Source organism: Lissotriton helveticus, chromosome 3_2 (assembly GCF_964261635.1).
Source record: "Lissotriton helveticus chromosome 3_2, aLisHel1.1, whole genome shotgun sequence".
In the NCBI taxonomy this organism is placed as follows: Eukaryota; Metazoa; Chordata; class Amphibia; order Caudata; family Salamandridae; genus Lissotriton; species Lissotriton helveticus.
In genome coordinates, this window is record NC_136062.1 from 134,576,766 (window position 1) to 134,594,757 (window position 17,992).

Genomic DNA, 17,992 nt, shown 5'->3' on the forward strand with positions numbered 1-17,992 from the left:
CAGGTTGTGTTGGCGTGCGATGGGCGCGAGGGGGCTCATGTAGACGTTGAAGAGGGTGGGGCTCAGCGAGGATCCTTGAGGGACGCCGCAGATGACTTCGGTGGCCTCTGACTTGTACGGTGGTAGACGGACTCTCTGTGTTCTTCCGTCGAGGAAGGAGACGATCCATTCCAGTGCCTTCTCCTGAATTCCGACGTTGCTGAGGCGCTGCACTAGGGTGCGGTGGCAGACAGTGTCGAATGCCGCGGAGAGGTCTAGGAGGATGAGGGCCGCTGTTTCTCCGTTGTCCATCAGGGCTCGGATGTCATCGGTGGCAGCGATGAGGGCGGTCTCGGTGCTGTGGTTGGCTCGGAAGCCAGACTGTGAGGGGTCGAGGGATCCATTCGTCTCGAGGAAGGCGGCCAGCTGTTTGTTGACGGTCTTCTCGATGACTTTGGCTGGAAATGGGAGGAGCGAGATGGGGCGGTAGTTGTTGAGTTCGGTGGGGTCCGCTGTTGGTTTCTTTAGTAGAGCGCTGAGTTCAGCGTGCTTCCAGCTCTCCGGGAAGGTGGCGGTGTCGAAGGAGGTGTTGACGATGTCCCGCAGGTGGGGTGCGATGACAGCATCGGCCTTGTTGAAGACGTGGTGAGGGCAGGGGTCGGTCGGAGATCCGGAGTGGATGGAGTTCATCATGCGGACGGTGTCATCGGTGCTGATCGGAGTCCAGGCGCGGAGGGTGGTGGTGGGTGGCGTTGCTGCTGTCGTTGTGTGCGATGGTTGAATGCTGAAGCTGTTGTGTATGTCCGCGATCTTGTTGTGGAAGTAGGAGGCGAGGGAGTTGCAGAGGTCTTGCGATGGGGTGATGTTGTTGTTTCCGGCGTTGGGGTTGGAGAGCTCTTTCACGATGTTGAAGAGTTCCTTGCAGTTGTGTGCGTTGTTGTCCAGTCGGTCCTTGAATGCAGTTTTCTTGGTGGCGCGGATCAGTTGGTGGTGCTTCCGGGTGGCAAGCTTGAGGGTGGTCATGTTGTCCGGTGTTGGTTCCCTTCTCCAGACTTTCTCGAGGGCTCGGCAGTTCTTCTTGGAGCTCTTGAGTTCGTCGGTGAACCATGGGGCTTTCTTGCTGCCGGGTCTGCTGGGCGGGGCCCTCAGAGGGGCGAGTTCGTCCGCGCAGTTGCTGATCCACTTCGTGAGGTTGTCGGCGGCCTGGCTGGGGTTCGCTGAGCTGGCGGGAGGGTGCTGACTCAGGGAAGCGGCGAGCTGGTCGGCTGTGATCTTGTTCCAGCTTCTTCGGGCAACCTGTTGCTGGTGGTGGTGGGTCGTCGTTCTTCTGAAGGTGAAGTGGACGCAGCTGTAGTCCGTCCAGTGGAGTCCTGTGGCGTGGCTGAAGGCGATGTCTTTGCTGGATGAGAAGACGGCGTCGAGAGTGTGTCCGGCGAGGTAGGTGGGGGTGGTCACCAGCTGCTTGAGTCCCAGGTTTGCGAGGTTTTCCAGCAGGGTGGTGGTGTTGCGGTCGTCGTTGTTCTCCAGGTGGAAGTTGAGGTCCCCGAGGAGGATGTAGTCGGCTGAGGGGAGGGCGAGCGGGCTGATGAAGTCGGCGATGTCCTCGCTGAATTGTGTGCGTGGTCCCGGGGGTCTGTAGATGAGGGTGCCTCTGAGGGTGGTCTTGGGGTTGACGTGGATCTGGAAGTGCAGGTGTTCGGCGGGTGCGATGGTGTCGTCGGTGTTGGTCGTGATGCGGATGGTGTTCCTGTGAATGATGGCGATGCCTCCTCCTGTCTGGTTGACGCGGTCTCTCCGGATGATCTTGTAGCCGTTCGGGATGGCGATGGCGGTGTCGGGCGCTGAGGAGGCGTTCATCCAGGTTTCCGTGAGGAAGGCGACGTCTGGGGCTGTGGTGTCGAGCAGGTTCCAGAGCTCGACGGCGTGTCTGTGGACGGAGCGGATGTTGAGCAGGATGCACTTCAGGTGGGTGCTGCTGGAGTTCGGCTTGGTGGGTGCTGGTGCAGTGCAGGTCCGGGTGCAGGAGAACTTGCAGGACTGGCAGATGAAGGGTCCGTGGGTGCGTCTCGGGGTGGCTCGGTAGCATCCAGGGGTTCGGCCGGCGTTGAGTGCGTTGAGGGTGGCGGCGTCGTACGTCCGGCGGGTGGGCTGGGGTCTGCGAGGGCCAGGGGTCCTGGCGCTGGGCGCAGTCCAGGCGCGGACGGGCGCAGACGGGCTTACCTTTGGCGCACCTTCGGCGCTCATTCGGCGCTCATTCGGTGCTCCCGCTGCGCGCGTCCGCTGCGCGGTCGCTCTGGGGACGTCATAAGAAGGGAGCCGGTCGGGAGGGTCTGCGGGGAGGCGGGAGCGCGAGCCAATCGGCTGTCGGGGGGGCGGGGCCACGGGCTGGGGCGGCGGGAAAAGCTGGTGTGGGCTCGGCGGCCCTCGGGAGGCTGGGACGGCGGGAAAAGCTGGTGTGGGCTCGGCGGCCCTCGGGAGCCTGGGGCTGCGGCAGCGGCAGCAGGCACAGGAGCGTGGGGGTGACCAGGCCGTAGGCGCAGTGGTCACTCCCTACTCTACTACTTCATACTGACATCAGTGAGACACCAATAGGGTAGACCAGGAGCTGCTGAAAACACACTAACGTGTAACCACCTAAGAGACACTCCCATTAATAAAAGGAATGACAACCTTAATGGTAAGTTTGTAATTTCACTTCAAGACCGGAGGCTACCATTGTCCATTATGCATTTAACCTATTAATGCCACTCTGCTGCAGCACCTTTAAATAACATTAGCAACAACAATCTGGAGTTAGAACACCACTGTCCATAAATAATCTACTCTCAGAACTCTCCCCCTCTTTTAAATGCTGCTCTGGGCAGATACATACCTTTGTAGTTTATAGATATAACTGTTAGCAAAGATAACATTTTAACACTTTTACATAGGCAGTTTAACTTGGGGTGCGCTTCAAATTTATAGAAGGATGTTAGCTGTTTTCAACATAAGGGGACATTAATGTTTATTTTTTATAGCTAGCGTGTTGTGACAATAAAGAAAGGTAAGTAAGATTAATAATTGTCATTATGTTTAATATGCCCCGATAGTTAATAGCTTTTTAGTAAATACTGCTGTCAGACTTCGTTCGGGCCGGGACGTGCCCCGAACAAAGACAATTGTGTTATGGCCTAGAAGTCAGGACGGATTGTAACGGCAGAAGCGTGAGTGCGGGGCCGAGTGAAACTGACCTTACTGCAAGCGCATTGTACTTACTCGAAGCTGCCATGTAGATTCTGACCGTGAGCGCAGGGTGCTTGCTGCCACTTACCTCATCATGTGCAGCCTCCAGCTTCAAGCTAGAGTTGAGCGCTGTAGGAAGCAGGATTTCTATTGTAGTAACCCACACTTTTTGCCTGACTACTGATACACTGACTTGATATGCCCTGGGCCCCTGCCAATCAGGTTACCAGTGCCTGTTTTCTTTCCCAAAACTGTACCATGTACCTCCAATTTGCACCTCTCTGGCCACATGTCAGTCCCTTGTAAAAGGTACCATGGGTACCAAGGGCACTGTGGCCAGGGAAGACCTCTAAGAACTACAGCACTTATTTTGACATTCTTAGAGGCCCTGTACCTTTACATACACGCTGGCTGCATGTGTTGGTGCAAAACAAAGTGAAGAGTCGACATGGCACACATCCCTGTGTGACATGCCTACAACACACTGCCGCGGCATAGGCAGCCACCCCTCTAACTGGGTGCACAATACCAGTGGTGAGGGTACAGGTGCATGAACCCTGTACCCCTACAGTGTTTAGACCAATTCTTAGACATTGTAAGGGCAGTAATACCATTAGGAGTATATGGTGCTTGTCATTACGAACTCCACAGCACCATAACGGCTTTACTGAAAACTGGGAAGTTTGGTATCAAACTACCCAGTACATTAAACCCACACTGATGCCAGTGTGAGATTCAACGGAAAACGCACTCAGAGGATGCCCCCTGAAAAAAAACCAGCCTGCCACCACAAGACATGTTTCTGGGCCCCTGGGGTGGGAGCCTTCGCTCCCTGAGCCTAGAAACAAAGTCTTTCCTGGGTGGAGGTGATCACACCTGCCCAAGGCCAGGAAAAGTCACCTTTGGCAGGGAAGCTTGAAAGGCTTTGCCGCCTTTGTAACATGACACCCAGCCTCTCCTGCTATCCCCCCTTCCTCCTCCTTTTTGGCTAGAAGACAGGCAGGAAAAATTAGCACAGCCCAAAAGCTGTGCCCACTTCTGCCAACCCCACTCCTCGGGTGGGGGAGGCGCTGTCAGCCCACGCTTCAGTCTGGGCCGATCTTGCAGATGGCAGGCACCCTCCATTCAGGATTAGGGATTATGCCTACTCCCCGACGTGGGGTGAGCACACCACGTCACCACATCATTAAATTCTCACAAAACCAATTCTCTTCCTTGCCCCTTGTTGCCCGTCTTTTAATGTGTAATTAGGGAATGTTTTCGTCTCTAAACCACCTAGAGATAGTCCACAAGAAGCAAGGAGTCAGATGAAGATCCCTCTGTATATTATTTGTTCCTCGCTGTCTAAATTAATCAGCTCAGAGTTTATTATGTACACTAAGACTTCGCCAATATTATTAAAAAAATCTACTTGTTTTGCTCTATATAGCTGTGGCATCCTTAGAACCAAAGAAAGATAAGGCTACAGACAACTATATAGCATACGCTACGCTAATTGAATTGTAATTGCATTTATATAGTGCTTACTACCCCAGACGAATGGCTAGTAGCACGCTACTCCGGAACCCAAAAGGATTAGTGGTGAGTTAGTATAGTGAAATATTAAATTAATTTGAACAATGGAAATATTAGTTTGTTATTTGGATTAAGAAGGATAGTGGAGGGAAAGAAGAGGGAAAGGTTTGCATTTATGTAGCACATTTTACCACTGTTGAGGCGTCAAAGCCCTTTTTCGGCGAGTAGCACACTACTCCAGAACCCAAAAGGATTGCTGGTGAATTAGTATAGCGAAATATGAAATTAATTTGAGCGGTAAATAAGTTAGTCTATTATCGGAGTAGGAAAGTGGAGGGATAGAAGAGGGAAAGGTTAGCATGTATACAGTGCTTGCTACCCCTGAGGGGTTGAGGCGCTTTTTGATGGGTAGTATGCTACTCCGGAACCCAAACAAGATTAGTGGTGAATTGGTCTAGGGAGATATTAAATGAATTTGAGCGGTGGACACATCAGTCTGTTTGGATTGAAAGAATGGTGAATGGATGGAAGAGGGAAGGATTTGTATAGAGCTTGCTACTCATGATGAGGTGTTGGAAGTACTTTTCGGCTAGTCAACAATGTACAAAATATTTTTACATATACAATCTTGTCATGTACCACCAAGTAACCATCATTAATAAACTAATCCCTATAGCATTCCATCATTATTACACTTCATACTTATGTCCTAGATTGATGGGGTGATTTGAGCAAACTCGTTTGTTGTACTACTGGAGAAAAATTTGTGCAGACAGGATAGAGCAGCTTTTTGACACTTAAACAACCGAGGTAGTCTTGTATTTTGTGGTGAAGCATGCTCCTTTGATTTAACGGGGACTATGATAAAGGAAGTAGTGAGTAGTTTACACCTGTTTCTCACTGCTGATTGAGAACTGCAGAACGGGTTTTATGTATATGTGTTGGCGGTCTCCGTTTGATCAAGATTTCATTTTTAAAGGCTTTTGATGGTAGTTCACACTGGATTGGGCATGTTATAGTATAACATGGGTTACTCACAATGATTAATGAAACAAGGGTAGGCAACTATGAGAGAAAATATATCAACTTTATAGGGTTTCTGATAAAGTACTTTCCAGAGAACAAACAAGTGGTTTGTACTTCAAATTGTTTAGCAAGCATATCAATTAATGGATTAGAGGCGTACGACGGAACGAATGTCAGATGGAAAGGAATGTGAAGGTTAAGGTGAAGCAGGTTAAAGGAACAAAGGAAGAAATCTTGCACGATGTACGGCGCTAAAAAGGAGAATTTGCGTAGTCACGAGAAGAAGAATAAAAGTTTGAATAAGAAGTTTAGCAGCATAGAATATGAGTGATGCATAGATTAACATGCTGAAAGCAAGTGCAGTAAATGAACAGTCAAACTTAACGCATAGGTTAAGCATAACACCAAGATTATAAACATATGGACAGAATGATGGAGGAGAGAGAAATTGTGGAGAAGATTGGGAATACACAGGGAACTTAATGACTTAAGTTTTAGAAGGAATGATGTGAAGAGAAACAGATGGCATCTAGAGTTAAGACTCAGCTGGACAATAAGAAATAGAATCATGTAAACGTGAGAGGCTGTAGATTGTAAGTAACATCTAAAAGAAGAGATGCCTGAAGAAAATAAACTGGTGTCTATTCTTAGGGCAGCAATAGGGAGGAGAGGAATGGGCAGACAGGAGTAAGACGTCTACTCTACTGAGTAGATGTGCTTGGAGAGATCAGACAGCTGACCTATATACCAAGTGAGCACTGTTTGCCAAGGAGTGGTGGAACAATAATCTAAAAATCGAAGGAAAAATCAAGAAAGATATTTAGGGAATAGCTTGGAATGTTCTGCAGAGATAATGTGGTTAGAGACAGAAGAGAGAAATCAGTTATTTTTGGTCAGTGGCAAACAGGAATCACTTTGAAACTGGGAAAGTGACAAGCGATAGGCAAGATAAAAAGACAGTAAGATATGACCTTCTCATTTGAGAAGTTTGAACTTAAATAGCCTTGATAACCTAAGAGGATGAGAGAAGTGATGAGTGACAGGCATGTAACGAGTGGCTGAGAGTTACCGAGGGTGATAATGGAGTTTAGGTATTAATCAGTATATGGCAGCATGCTGCAATATGATTTGTATTAAGGGTGTTTTGAGAAGTGCTGTTTAAAAAACACAAAGTCACTATATTTCATAGAGTAAACCATCTATATTTAACTACAAACGTTCCACCACTTTGAGAGAGAGAGAGACCGAAAAACACAAACTCACTATATTTCATAGAGTAAACCATCTATATTTAACTACAAACGTTCCACCACTTTGTTGAAGAGTGAGTGTGGAGGAGAGAGAGAGAGACCGACTTGAATGTAAAGTTGAAATAATATATTCTACACTGCATGGTGATAAGCTGGCTAACACCACACAGCAAGCCAATACCTTTTCCCCACACAGCCTACAACATGGGGCTTGTGAACTGCAAGAATATTGAATCCATCAATAAATTGGAATCCTTGTCTCTCTTGCACATGACCTCCTTTAAGCAGATCTTGGGTAGTCTTAAATCTGGCTCCCCTTGTGATCTACTTCCCGTCTCTGTATTGAAGCAGTTTGAACTGCCTTCACTTACGTTAATTATGGAGCTCCTCAATGCCTCCTTACAGGAAGCAACATTCCCTCCGGAGTGGAAACATGCTTTGGTTCTTACACTTTTAAAGAAGACTAACGCTGATCCCTCCCAACTATCCAATTTTCGGCCTATTTCATTACTTCTGGCTTTATCCAAAATTTTGGAAAAACACATCAACTTGCAGCTGTCACATTCTGGTTTTAGGGCAGGTTTCTCTACCGTAACCACTCTTCTAGGGGTAACTGAAATGTTGCGGCAACGGTTGGACACTGGGGACACGGTGGCCCTTATTGTACTTGATTTGAGTGCCGCTTTCAAATTATATTATTGAAAGCTCTGCTATCTTTGGGCATCATTGGCCTGGCACTCAAGTGGCTCGACTCCCTTTTGGCTAAAAGAACTTTTCAGGTCTTCTCGTCTACGGCTAGCTCCAGAACTCACTCATCTCAGTACGCGGTACCCCAAGGCTCTGTCTTGACCCCTTTATTGTTTAATGTCCACGTCAGACCTTTGGCAGCGATTGCCGAAGTGGCAGGGTTATCCCTATTTTCCTATGCGGCTCTCCGCAGAGAAGGAATCAGAGTCATCTGCTCTCCAATCTGGGTTGAGGAAAACTGCATCCTGGATGCAAGATAACTTACTGAAACTGAATGGTGAAAGAACGGAAGTCCTGATTGGGGGGGGGGGGGGAGTCTTTGGGGTCCCCAGCACTGGCCTCGGAAATGGATGCTCTACCACAGCCCACTCATCAAGTCCGCAACCTTGGTTTCATAATTGAGGATCAGCTTTCAATGAAACAACAGGTCATAAAGGTGGCCTCCACTTGTTTTATCATTCAGAAATGGCTAAAGAAAATTCTTTGGATGCTCTCCTGCTCCACCCAGAGAATCATAGTCAAGGCTCTTGTCACTTCTAGACTGGACTATGTAACATCTTGTACCTGGGTGTAAATAAAGATGTGATACTAAAAATGAAGAAAGTGCAGAATCCAGCCGCCAGACTGCTCTGCTGCAGAAGGAGCACTGCGTGCACGAAGGCGGAATTTTGATCAGCACAAGACGAATTTTAGAGGAAAATTTTGCCCGCAGGTGAAACAGTGGGAAAGTGACAGTGCGATTTCCTGATTTTATAAAGTTTATCGCTTTTATTGGTTCGCCCTGCCATAATTGCAGTTTCAGTTAGCCCTTACTTTGCTCCACAATCAGAGTTTTCTTAAGCCGATTATGGTCAAATGTGGATTTTTTTTGCACCTCAAAAACAGCATTTGGATTATTCACGCTTTTATTTGCGATGCGTTAAATATCAAATAGATTTGATAAAAAACGATAACAGGGCATTTCATTGACACACTGCTGGGCAACTTACTTTCTGGGGGACCTCTGAGCAATCTCCACGTCTTCCCTCTGCTTCCCGCTGGACGCTGGTTTCCTGCGCTGGGTTCTCCCGCCGCCGCGCTGTTTGCGCCTGCGGCCGCTGTGTGAAAAAACTCGGTTTCCCAGGGGGCACTGCTTCGGCGCTCAGTGAGCGCATCACCACCTTGCGCCTGGAGACGCTAGAAAACTCGGGACCGCCCGCAAGACGGGACGCGAGCGGGACGCCCGGACGAAGCCCGGACAAAGGGCGGACAGTCGTAGACAGTCCGAGACTGTCAGAGACTGGCCTGGGCCAGTTACTCTGTCCAATCTTCAAGGTGAAATATTGGCATTGAACGAGCCCCTATTCGAACTCCATTTGTTATTGACTTTGTATGAACTGTGTCTTAATCGTACTCAGGGTCCGTAACATACGCTGTTCACGCTTTTACTAAGTGTATTTGGGAGTGTATTGTATACTGGTGAACTATGTCTAGTAAAAAGTTATCCCCGGCCAAAAATACTATGGATAACTACCTAGTTCAGGTAGTAGCTAAAATCAATAGCGAGAGGAGATCCTCATTGGGGTTGGGTGTATCTCCTAAAATTACCTTGCCGGATCCTGATCTTGCCCAACTCCCCGATTTAGACACCAGTAGCAGCGCTGTTGCATTATTTGACCCTGCTGACAAGGCCATTTTGGCTCAGATCAACTGTGTAACTGAAGATAGTGACAGTGAGGGGGAGGTTGAATTACATCAAATTGAGGTAAAAGCACCAACCCCAGTTATGTTATGTTATGTTATGTGGTATTTGTTGAGCGCACTGTCACCGTGAGTTTCCTGGCGCTGCAAGGATCCTGAAGATAAACCGGAAGAATTTAATAACAATGGGAGAAAAGCAAAGTTTTTAAGGATTTCCTAAAGGCAAAGAGGGAACAGGAGGTCTTGAGGGGGAGAGGGAGGGAGTTCCACAGCTTAGGGGCCAGATAAGAGAAGCTGCGACCACCGGATCTGGTGAATTTGACACGGGGAACAACTAAGAGATGAAGATGGGTAGACCTTAGGGCTCGAGAGGGACAATAGGGAGTGACCAGGGACTTGAGGAAGACAGGAGAAGGGGCGGTTAGAGCTTTAAAGACCAGACAGTGGACCTTGAAAGCTATTCTTTCACTGACTGGAAGCCAGTGAAGTTGATACAGTAGGGGTCGAGCCGACTGCCATCTGGAAAGATTGAACGCGAGTCTGGCAGCCTGGTTCTGGATGAGTTGTAACCTGGATAACAGGGAGTAGGGGAGACCGTGATAGGTCGAATTTGAGAAGTCCAGGCGGGACATCACCAAAGCTATGATGACTTGTAGCAGTGCTTCAGGGGTTAGAAAGTGGGCGACCTTCCGAATCCTGTATGGCTGGAACATACAGGAAGATGTTACTGCACTCACCTGGGCCTTGAGGGTAAGGCCAGAGTCAATAATGACCCCGAGGCTCTTCACACGGTCAGCGGGAGAAGGAGGTGAACCAAGCTCAATAGGCCAGAACTGAGGGCCCCAATGAGAGGCGCTACTCCCGGGGAGGAGGAGCTCAGTCTTGCCCGGATTGAGCTTTAGTTGGTTTTGGTACATCCAATGCTGAATGTGTGTCATAGCCGATTGGAAGTTGGAGACAGCATCAGGGGAGGTGAGGGGAAAAATTATTTGCAGGTCGTCCGCATAATTAAATACGGTGACGTCCCACCTGCTTAGAGAGTGAAGGAGGGGTAGGAGATACAAATTAAAAAGAAGGGGGGACAGGGAGGAGCCCTGAGGGACCCCGCAAGATGACGAAGCACTGGTGGCGCTGAAAGGACCCAGCCTAACTGCCTGAGATCTCCCTTCTAAGAAGGATTTAACCCAAGACAAAGCAGGCCCTCGGACTCCGGCGGACTCGACACGGTGGAGTAAGATGTTATGGTCCACCGTGTCGAATGCCGCCGATAAGTCAAGAAGGACTAATGCCTGGGGTAATCCTCTGTCAGCCTTGCTTCTGAGGTTGTCCAACACGGCGAGGATCACAGCCTCTGTGGAGTGGGCTGGTGTAAAGCCGGCCTGGTTGAAAGCCAGGAAGTTGGACTCCTCGATGAATTGCGAGAGGCAAGTGGTGACATGTGCCTCCAAGACCTTAGACAGAAAAGGCAAGAGGGAGATGGGCCGGTAGTTTACAAAAACCGCTGGGTCAGCGCCAGGTGCACCGCGTACCACCAGAGGAGTTAGAAAGGATCAGCCTAAACGCGGAGGGCTACGCTCGAGCCGGAAAAGGCCTGCTCCTCCACCTAGTAATACTGTTGTGGTTGAGGAAGTAGGGCCAATCGATGAAGTTTGTATGTCTCTAACTAACGAGCAATTTAAGAAGCTGTTGGGTATGATAGATTGGAAAATTAAGGGCATTGTAAAGCCTTTAGTAGGCAGGATTGAGAAGTTAACTGCTGAGGTAAACAGATTAGGGGATTTATTGAACAAAACTCTAGTTGAAGTAGAAAAACTGCCAGATGAAGTTGTATCTAGAGTGGAGTTAAAAAAGGTAACCTCTAGACCTGAGGAAAGAGGAGGAGTTACTCCTTTATTTAATCACCCGGCGGTCCCTCAGACAGCCATAGTGGATGGCGAGTCAGGAGAAGATGCCCCTCCAGTTGTATCTACTGCCCTGAATCCCGAGAAAAGCTCAGTTGAGCTTATTGTCGAGGCTTCCCCCTTGGTTCTTGTTTTAGCTAATGTTCCCTGCTGTCTAAGGCCCTACATTGGCTGACTAACAATATGGTGATTACTCCCTGGGGTAAGCAACAGTTGGCAGAAGAATTAGTTATGGCTAGGAGGGTGGAGTGGATTGGAAGTAGCCCTAAAAGATTTAGGGGTGATTGTGTTGTACTGAATTTCTCAGATCCAGATGTATTAACTAACATTCTGCCCAACCTTCTCCCGCCACAGCGAAGAACAACTGATATTATTCCACTCACTTTAGACTTTTTTTATCACCGAAGAGGGAGGAGTCTTAACTCGTGTACACTAAGGACAAAATGGAATGTGGTGCCCAACAAGGGTAGGAGGGCTGCTCAATCTACAGAGTGGGGATTAAATCTTAAAAACAGGTTCTCAGCTCTCTCTAATCTGAACGAATGTGATTGACTCTCTGGGGGTAAAAGTTCTGTACTATCAGTTTCAACTGTTCAGAGTAGTGGTAGCCTGCCTGCCCAGAAGGGCAAGTGTTCTGGAAACAAGATGGTGCCTAGAATTGGGGCCGGGTTCGGCCCGACGGATCCCCAAACGGTCACGGCCTTATCCTCTGTATGCTGTGATTTTGTAGTTGGCTCACAGGGGGTGGGTAGTAGTGATGTTATATGTAATGTAGCCCAGGCAAGTTCTGCAGTGATAATAGCGGGCGAGCCTAGTAACCCGGGCCCTACTCCTAAATTGCAAGCTGGTACTCTGATTGGGATGGGAAACCTAATCTCTTGGAACTTGGCCGGGCTGTGTTCTAAATTAGATTGTGGGGACTGGCTTGGCTTTGTTAGTACATTCGATGTATGTATATTCCAGGAGACGTGGGCATGTGAACCTGTTTATGCGTTGGGATATTTAAATTTTTCTGTGCCAGCAATAAAGGGCCCAAAAGGGAGACCTATGGGGGGTCTCACAATTTGGGTTCGACAGTCCCTTAAACTAACAATCAAAAGTATGGTGACTAGCCACAATGATATCCAGTTAATCAGGATAACCAATGATATTTCAGGTTCACTTGATATCTATAATATATATGCCAGAAGTGCTAAGGTTGGTCGATCTGAAGTTTTAATTGCCTTGGGTAACCTTCTTGACACATACTCGCATGATAATAATATCGTTATAGGAGGTGACCTTAATCGGACTTTTGAGCCTTTGGTCACTGGCGAGGCCTTCCTTGGAGCCGAAGAGGATTCCCTTTGGAGTATCCCTGTGTTAGAACTGAAGCCAGTCACACGTTGGACTGAGGACATAATAGGTCTGAATGCTATGTGTCTCGAAAAAGGTCTAAGAGCTTTGAATGGAAGAACAGCATTGGATAAAAAAGGCTCTATGACATTTGATAACGGGAGACACAAAAGCAGAATAGATTATGTAATTTGTAGTATGACATTATGGCCTTCTGTCTGCGACATGGAGGTTGTTGCGAGACCCGAGTGTGACCACAATCCCCTATGTGTGGAGCATAAATGGTGGCCCGCTGGGAATGATTCATTTCGTCCTAATGCTCTTGTACCACCTCTGATTATTCCAGGAAATGATATGCGTAGGCTCAGATGGGCTAGCGTAGTAACTAACCAACAGGCCATTGATAATATTAACCTTGAAACTGATAAAGCTATACTGGCCATGGAATTGACTAGCGTTTCTCCCTCGGGATTGGGGGACGTGGTCAATATTCATGATACCCTTTTTGGCAAGATCAAAAATCATTTCTTGAAACCTGCTAAGCGCAACGGGGCAAGAGCTTGTAAAAGTGCAAAATGGTATAATGCCGAATGCAGGGCGGCACGACTTGCTCTGGGTCACGCCATTAAGATGAAGGAGCCCGTGGCCACCCGCCTAGCCAGAAAGGACTATAAAGCCTGTATAGCAAAAGCAAAGAGTGCCTGGGATGAGCAATATTGGTGTAATTTGAAAAGAGCTAGTGACAGAAAAGATTCCAGACTGTTCTGGAACATTGTTAAATGGGGATGTGAGAGAGTGGAGGACCCCATTAATAACAATGTCCCACAAGACGACTGGGTACAATATTTTGGCTCCCAGTACGCTGCTAATAACCAGACCATAGGCGAGGACAGTATTATCCTGTCTTTTTCCCAAGGTAATCTCTTTACCTACAAAGAGACTATGTCTGCCCTAAATACAGTGAATAGAGGGCGTGCTCCAGGTCTAGATGGTGTCCCTGCTGATATTTTCTTAAACGACAAGGAGCGATGGTGTAAATATATTTACTTACTTATCAACTTAATTGCTAAAGGTGCTGAGGTCCCGGCATCGTGACGGGGTGCCGTGATTATCCCAGTGTTTAAAAAGGGAGATCATGCTCAGCCAGGTAACCATAGGCCAATAAGCCTTATTGACACTGTGCAAAAAATAGTCGGCCGTGTGGTCGTAAATAGGCTCCTTGACTGGGCAGAGGACAACAACATCTTATCACCCTTTCAAGCGGGGTTCCGAAGGTCAACAAGCACGGTGGACCAAGTATTCCGCTTTCAATTGCTGCAATGGAAGACTGTGGTGCTGGGAGGAGGTAGTCTATACGCGGCTTTTGTCGATCTTCGGGCTGCCTTCGACCTGGTGCCACGGGTTAAATTGTGGCAAGTTTTACAGAGTTTGGGGGTCCCTGTGGAGCTATTGACTTTGATAATGCGCCTCCACAAGCTTACTTTTGCAAAAATCCAGTGGGGTGGGCATGGGATGGTCACAGTGGACTTTCCCGTTGAGCGCGGGGTTCGACAAGGGTGTTCAATGGCCCCAACCTTGTTCACTTTATACATTAACGGTGTTGTTTCCCGTATGGTATCAGCGTCAGTAGATGCTCCCTCTGTTTCAGGTGTAAAAATCCCTATCTTAATGTTTGCGGATGACACGCTTATTTTATCCAAAACCCCTAGTGGCTTGCAGCGTGCTCTGTCCATTTTTGATAAATTTTGTGGGGAACACGGTCTAGAGGTGAATGTGACCAAAACGAAACTCATGATTTTTAAACCACACCGTAGTTTTAAGTCCAAAATCGTCATGAGTGGCCGGCCTCTTGAGGTGGTAAATTCATTTACGTATTTGGGTATCCATATTGCAGATAACAACAGGTGGTGTCAGCACATAAATATTGCTACTCTGCGACATAAGCAATTAGCTGGTGCTATCAGTTCGGTACACAGAAAGTCTTTGACTAAACCCGTTAAGCCAGCATTGCAGGTTTATGAAGCGAAGGCAATTGGGTCCGCACTTTACGGTGCGGAGATGTGGGGGTTTGAAAAGTTGAGTACTTTACAAGCCTCCGAGAACAAGTTTTTACGGTTACTCACTGGTACCCCGAAAAGCACTCCATTGTTGCCTTTAAGATATGATCTTGGTAGGAAACAAATCATGGATCTAGCTAGACTACGACCAATTCTGTATTGGCGAAGGCTCTGGATTACGCCAGAGCTTTCTCATTATGCTGAAGGTTTTATTGATGTCATCAAGGCGGACTGTTTTCATAAAATTAGCTGGTTCAAAACACTGAAAGCAATATTGTTTGAGCTTGGGCTAAGCTCGCTATGGTTAGACCCAGCAGGTGCAACATTTCCCACTAAGTCTGTCTTAAAAAATATATTCTGGGAAAATGTTGCGAGCAGGAGCCTGAGTAGATCTAGCATTGGGTCCATGACTGCGGGCTTTCTTGAGGTTAAATTGTATCCGGCTTTGGAGTCATACTGGGATATTATATCTAAGCCGGGAGATAGAAAGCTCCTATTCCAATTGAGAGCTGGAGCCCTCCCCTTAAGAACTTTGTCAGCAAAATGGGGAGCAGGGGGGTGTGACACCTGCCCAGCCTGTGGACTGGGAAAGGAAACCCTTGGACATTTTTTGTTCTCTTGTAAAGCCTACTGTGCTCCAAGACGCGTCTGGTTAGCACCTATGTGCAGGAATCTCGGGACCACCTGTAGCTCTGTTGCCCTGCGTATTATATGTTCAAGCTCACTTACATGGATATCAATTGCCACTGCAAAATATATTGGATGGGCTTGGGCGATCAGACAGAGACTGCTAGTTAATTAACTATTCTCTGTCTGTAAAACCTGTCTCCATGAATTTGTTATTATTGTTTTTAGACCGTTAAATGTTTTTATAACTCTGCTATTTTTATCAATGTATTAACCTTTTTTTACTTGCTAAACAAGTACCATGGGAAACTTTTTAATAGAGTGTATTTTATGGATTCTATAGTGCACTGTCTTTGTGATTGACTGTAAATTTAATTGTATTTTAATTTTTGTGTATGTCTTGCTTTTATGAGTAATTACTCGAATAAAGCACTATTTGAATTGAAATTGCTCTGCCATGTTCCCAGGGCTGCCTCTATCTCAGGCTTTCTTCGTGATCTTCATTGGCTCAAGGTTGAGAATCGTATTAAATTCAAGGCCTTAAGCTGTATGTTTAAGATCAAAATTGGCACTGCCCCTCAATATCTACAATCCTTAGCTCACTCTTACAAACCATCACGCCTGCTCTGCTCCACTACTCAGGTGAAATGTTTGGTTCATAGAATCAGATTGTCGCGGATGGGCGGGCGATCCTTTGCTCATCTCGGTCCCTCCCTGTGGAACTCTCTTCCCAAGTCACTCCGTAACTAAACAGTCTATGGGAACTCACGCAAATGTTTGAAAACTTGGCTGTTTAACCAATAATCCTTCTTTTTTGTCTCTTGTTCTCTTCGGGAAGGCGTCTGGAAACCCTTCGGGGTAGCTGCGCGCCTTATTAAATTAATTAACATAACGTAACATAAATAAATGAACCCTCCTGCTCGGTTAAAATTGATCTTTAGGGTGGACTAAAATGAACATATATATGGACATTTCATGAGTAAGCTTACTCTCAATTTTTCATCATGATCAGCAGAAGAAAAGCAACATGCTCAATGACAGAATATTTAAGGTAGGCAGGGGTGGAAAATACATTGGTCAGGTCTGTATTTTCCCCCAAAAGAAACAGGGCTTGCTGAAACTAATTCCTTTAGAAAGTGATGATTCTGAGTAGGTGGATGGAAAACCTTGTGTGGCCATGTATATGTATGGTGTTCCTGCACTTAAAAAAAACCCAACTAAAATAAATATTTGGCTCTTAACAAAAAAAAGAGGGTTGCAGTATGGTATGCCAGTCAATAGGACACAAGTCTGTCCATCACCAACTAATAGAACGTGTAATGCAAAATTCTAAAATCTGGAATTGTTGGCAAATGAACTAGCAAAAACGGGATTTCAGCAACACTTTGGTCTAATGTATCTTGCCTATACAGTATCCAAACCTATAGCACACATATGCATATCTGGTCTACCAGCATTCAGGAGACACAGGGGAACAAATCCATATACCCACCTTCCTCTCTGGCACCTTCCTTGGTTAGAGTTAGAAGAGACAATGCATTGTTTTGAAAATGTCAAGCAAAAAATAAAGTAAACAACCCAATTTTCCGTAAGATCGCCTAGGTAAGCAGAGAGGGAGGAGGGAATAACACCAATAGTGTCTTTGCAGTGTGGTGATATTAGCATTAGCACTTGTGCAGACCAGGAGTCTTAGGAAATTGTAGAAATATTTGCCATGACCGACTTTGTGAATTGAGGGTAATATTTCTCTGGCTAACATTACTGGCCGTTGGTTTTCACTTCTGAGTAACACTACAAACTGAGCATTGAATGAAGATAAGAAAACAGTATTTCGCTTGATACGGTCAACATGAAAGAAACATCAACACCATCTGGATTTCACCAGTAAACTGCCCTAAAATTGCTAAAATACTTACATTTGGTTAAGATACAAGGCTTGGAAGGTATATATGTTAAAAAAATTAGGTCACAGTGAATTTTGGGGAAATCTTTCGACATCGGCCTGTACAGAGAAGGAATTGGGTTATTCTGAGCGTATAACTTAGGTCGAGTTCCAATAGATCAATATTCAAGCCCTGTAAGAAATTAAACTAAAGCTCTAAAACATTAAGAGAAAAACACAGGCCACACGAAAACGTGGGAAATCTGTGAACTTCAGAAAAAGGTTCAAGATAAACTGAATCCAAACAGTGCAATCACCAAGAAGAAAATGGCAATTCCCTTGCACTTCCTAAATATTCTTACTGCCAACTTCTCCTAGGAAGACCAGGGGCCAATATTACATGTTCACGATATGTACCTGGTAGAGGTGGTGTCTGTTTTTCAATAAAAGACTCTTCTACCGTTTTTGATAGAGGGATCTCTTGCGTAGACTTCACAGGTGTAGAGACAGCTCCAGGTTTTGCTATCCTTTCGTCATCTCGACTTCGGTGACTAAACGGGGTGAAGAGGAAAGATCGTTAGAGAAGCTTCATTTTCTTCAATTACATATTCCAAACAATGTGTGTGTTATTCGCCTTTATATCTAAATTAAACAAGAGTAGTAATTTTCAAATCTTACTGACATGTTAACGGAATACATAAACATTCACGTACAAAATAACGTTTCATAAATTACATACTTAAATCAGAAACTCCGTCACATAAGCGAGGT

At 46.5% G+C, this 17,992-nt stretch overlaps 1 protein-coding gene across 5 annotated transcripts in view; it reads right to left on the bottom strand.

The window, feature by feature from the left end:
* Positions 1–17,992, bottom strand: part of TJP1 (tight junction protein 1) — a 736,246-nt gene that overhangs the window by 403,362 nt on the left and 314,892 nt on the right. For all 5 annotated transcript variants that reach the window (XM_078684928.1, XM_078684927.1, XM_078684925.1 and 2 more), the window contains exon 9: positions 17,639–17,772. In XM_078684928.1, the coding sequence (XP_078541054.1) occupies positions 17,639–17,772 (134 nt within the window). The remainder of the gene's footprint in view (positions 1–17,638; positions 17,773–17,992) is intronic.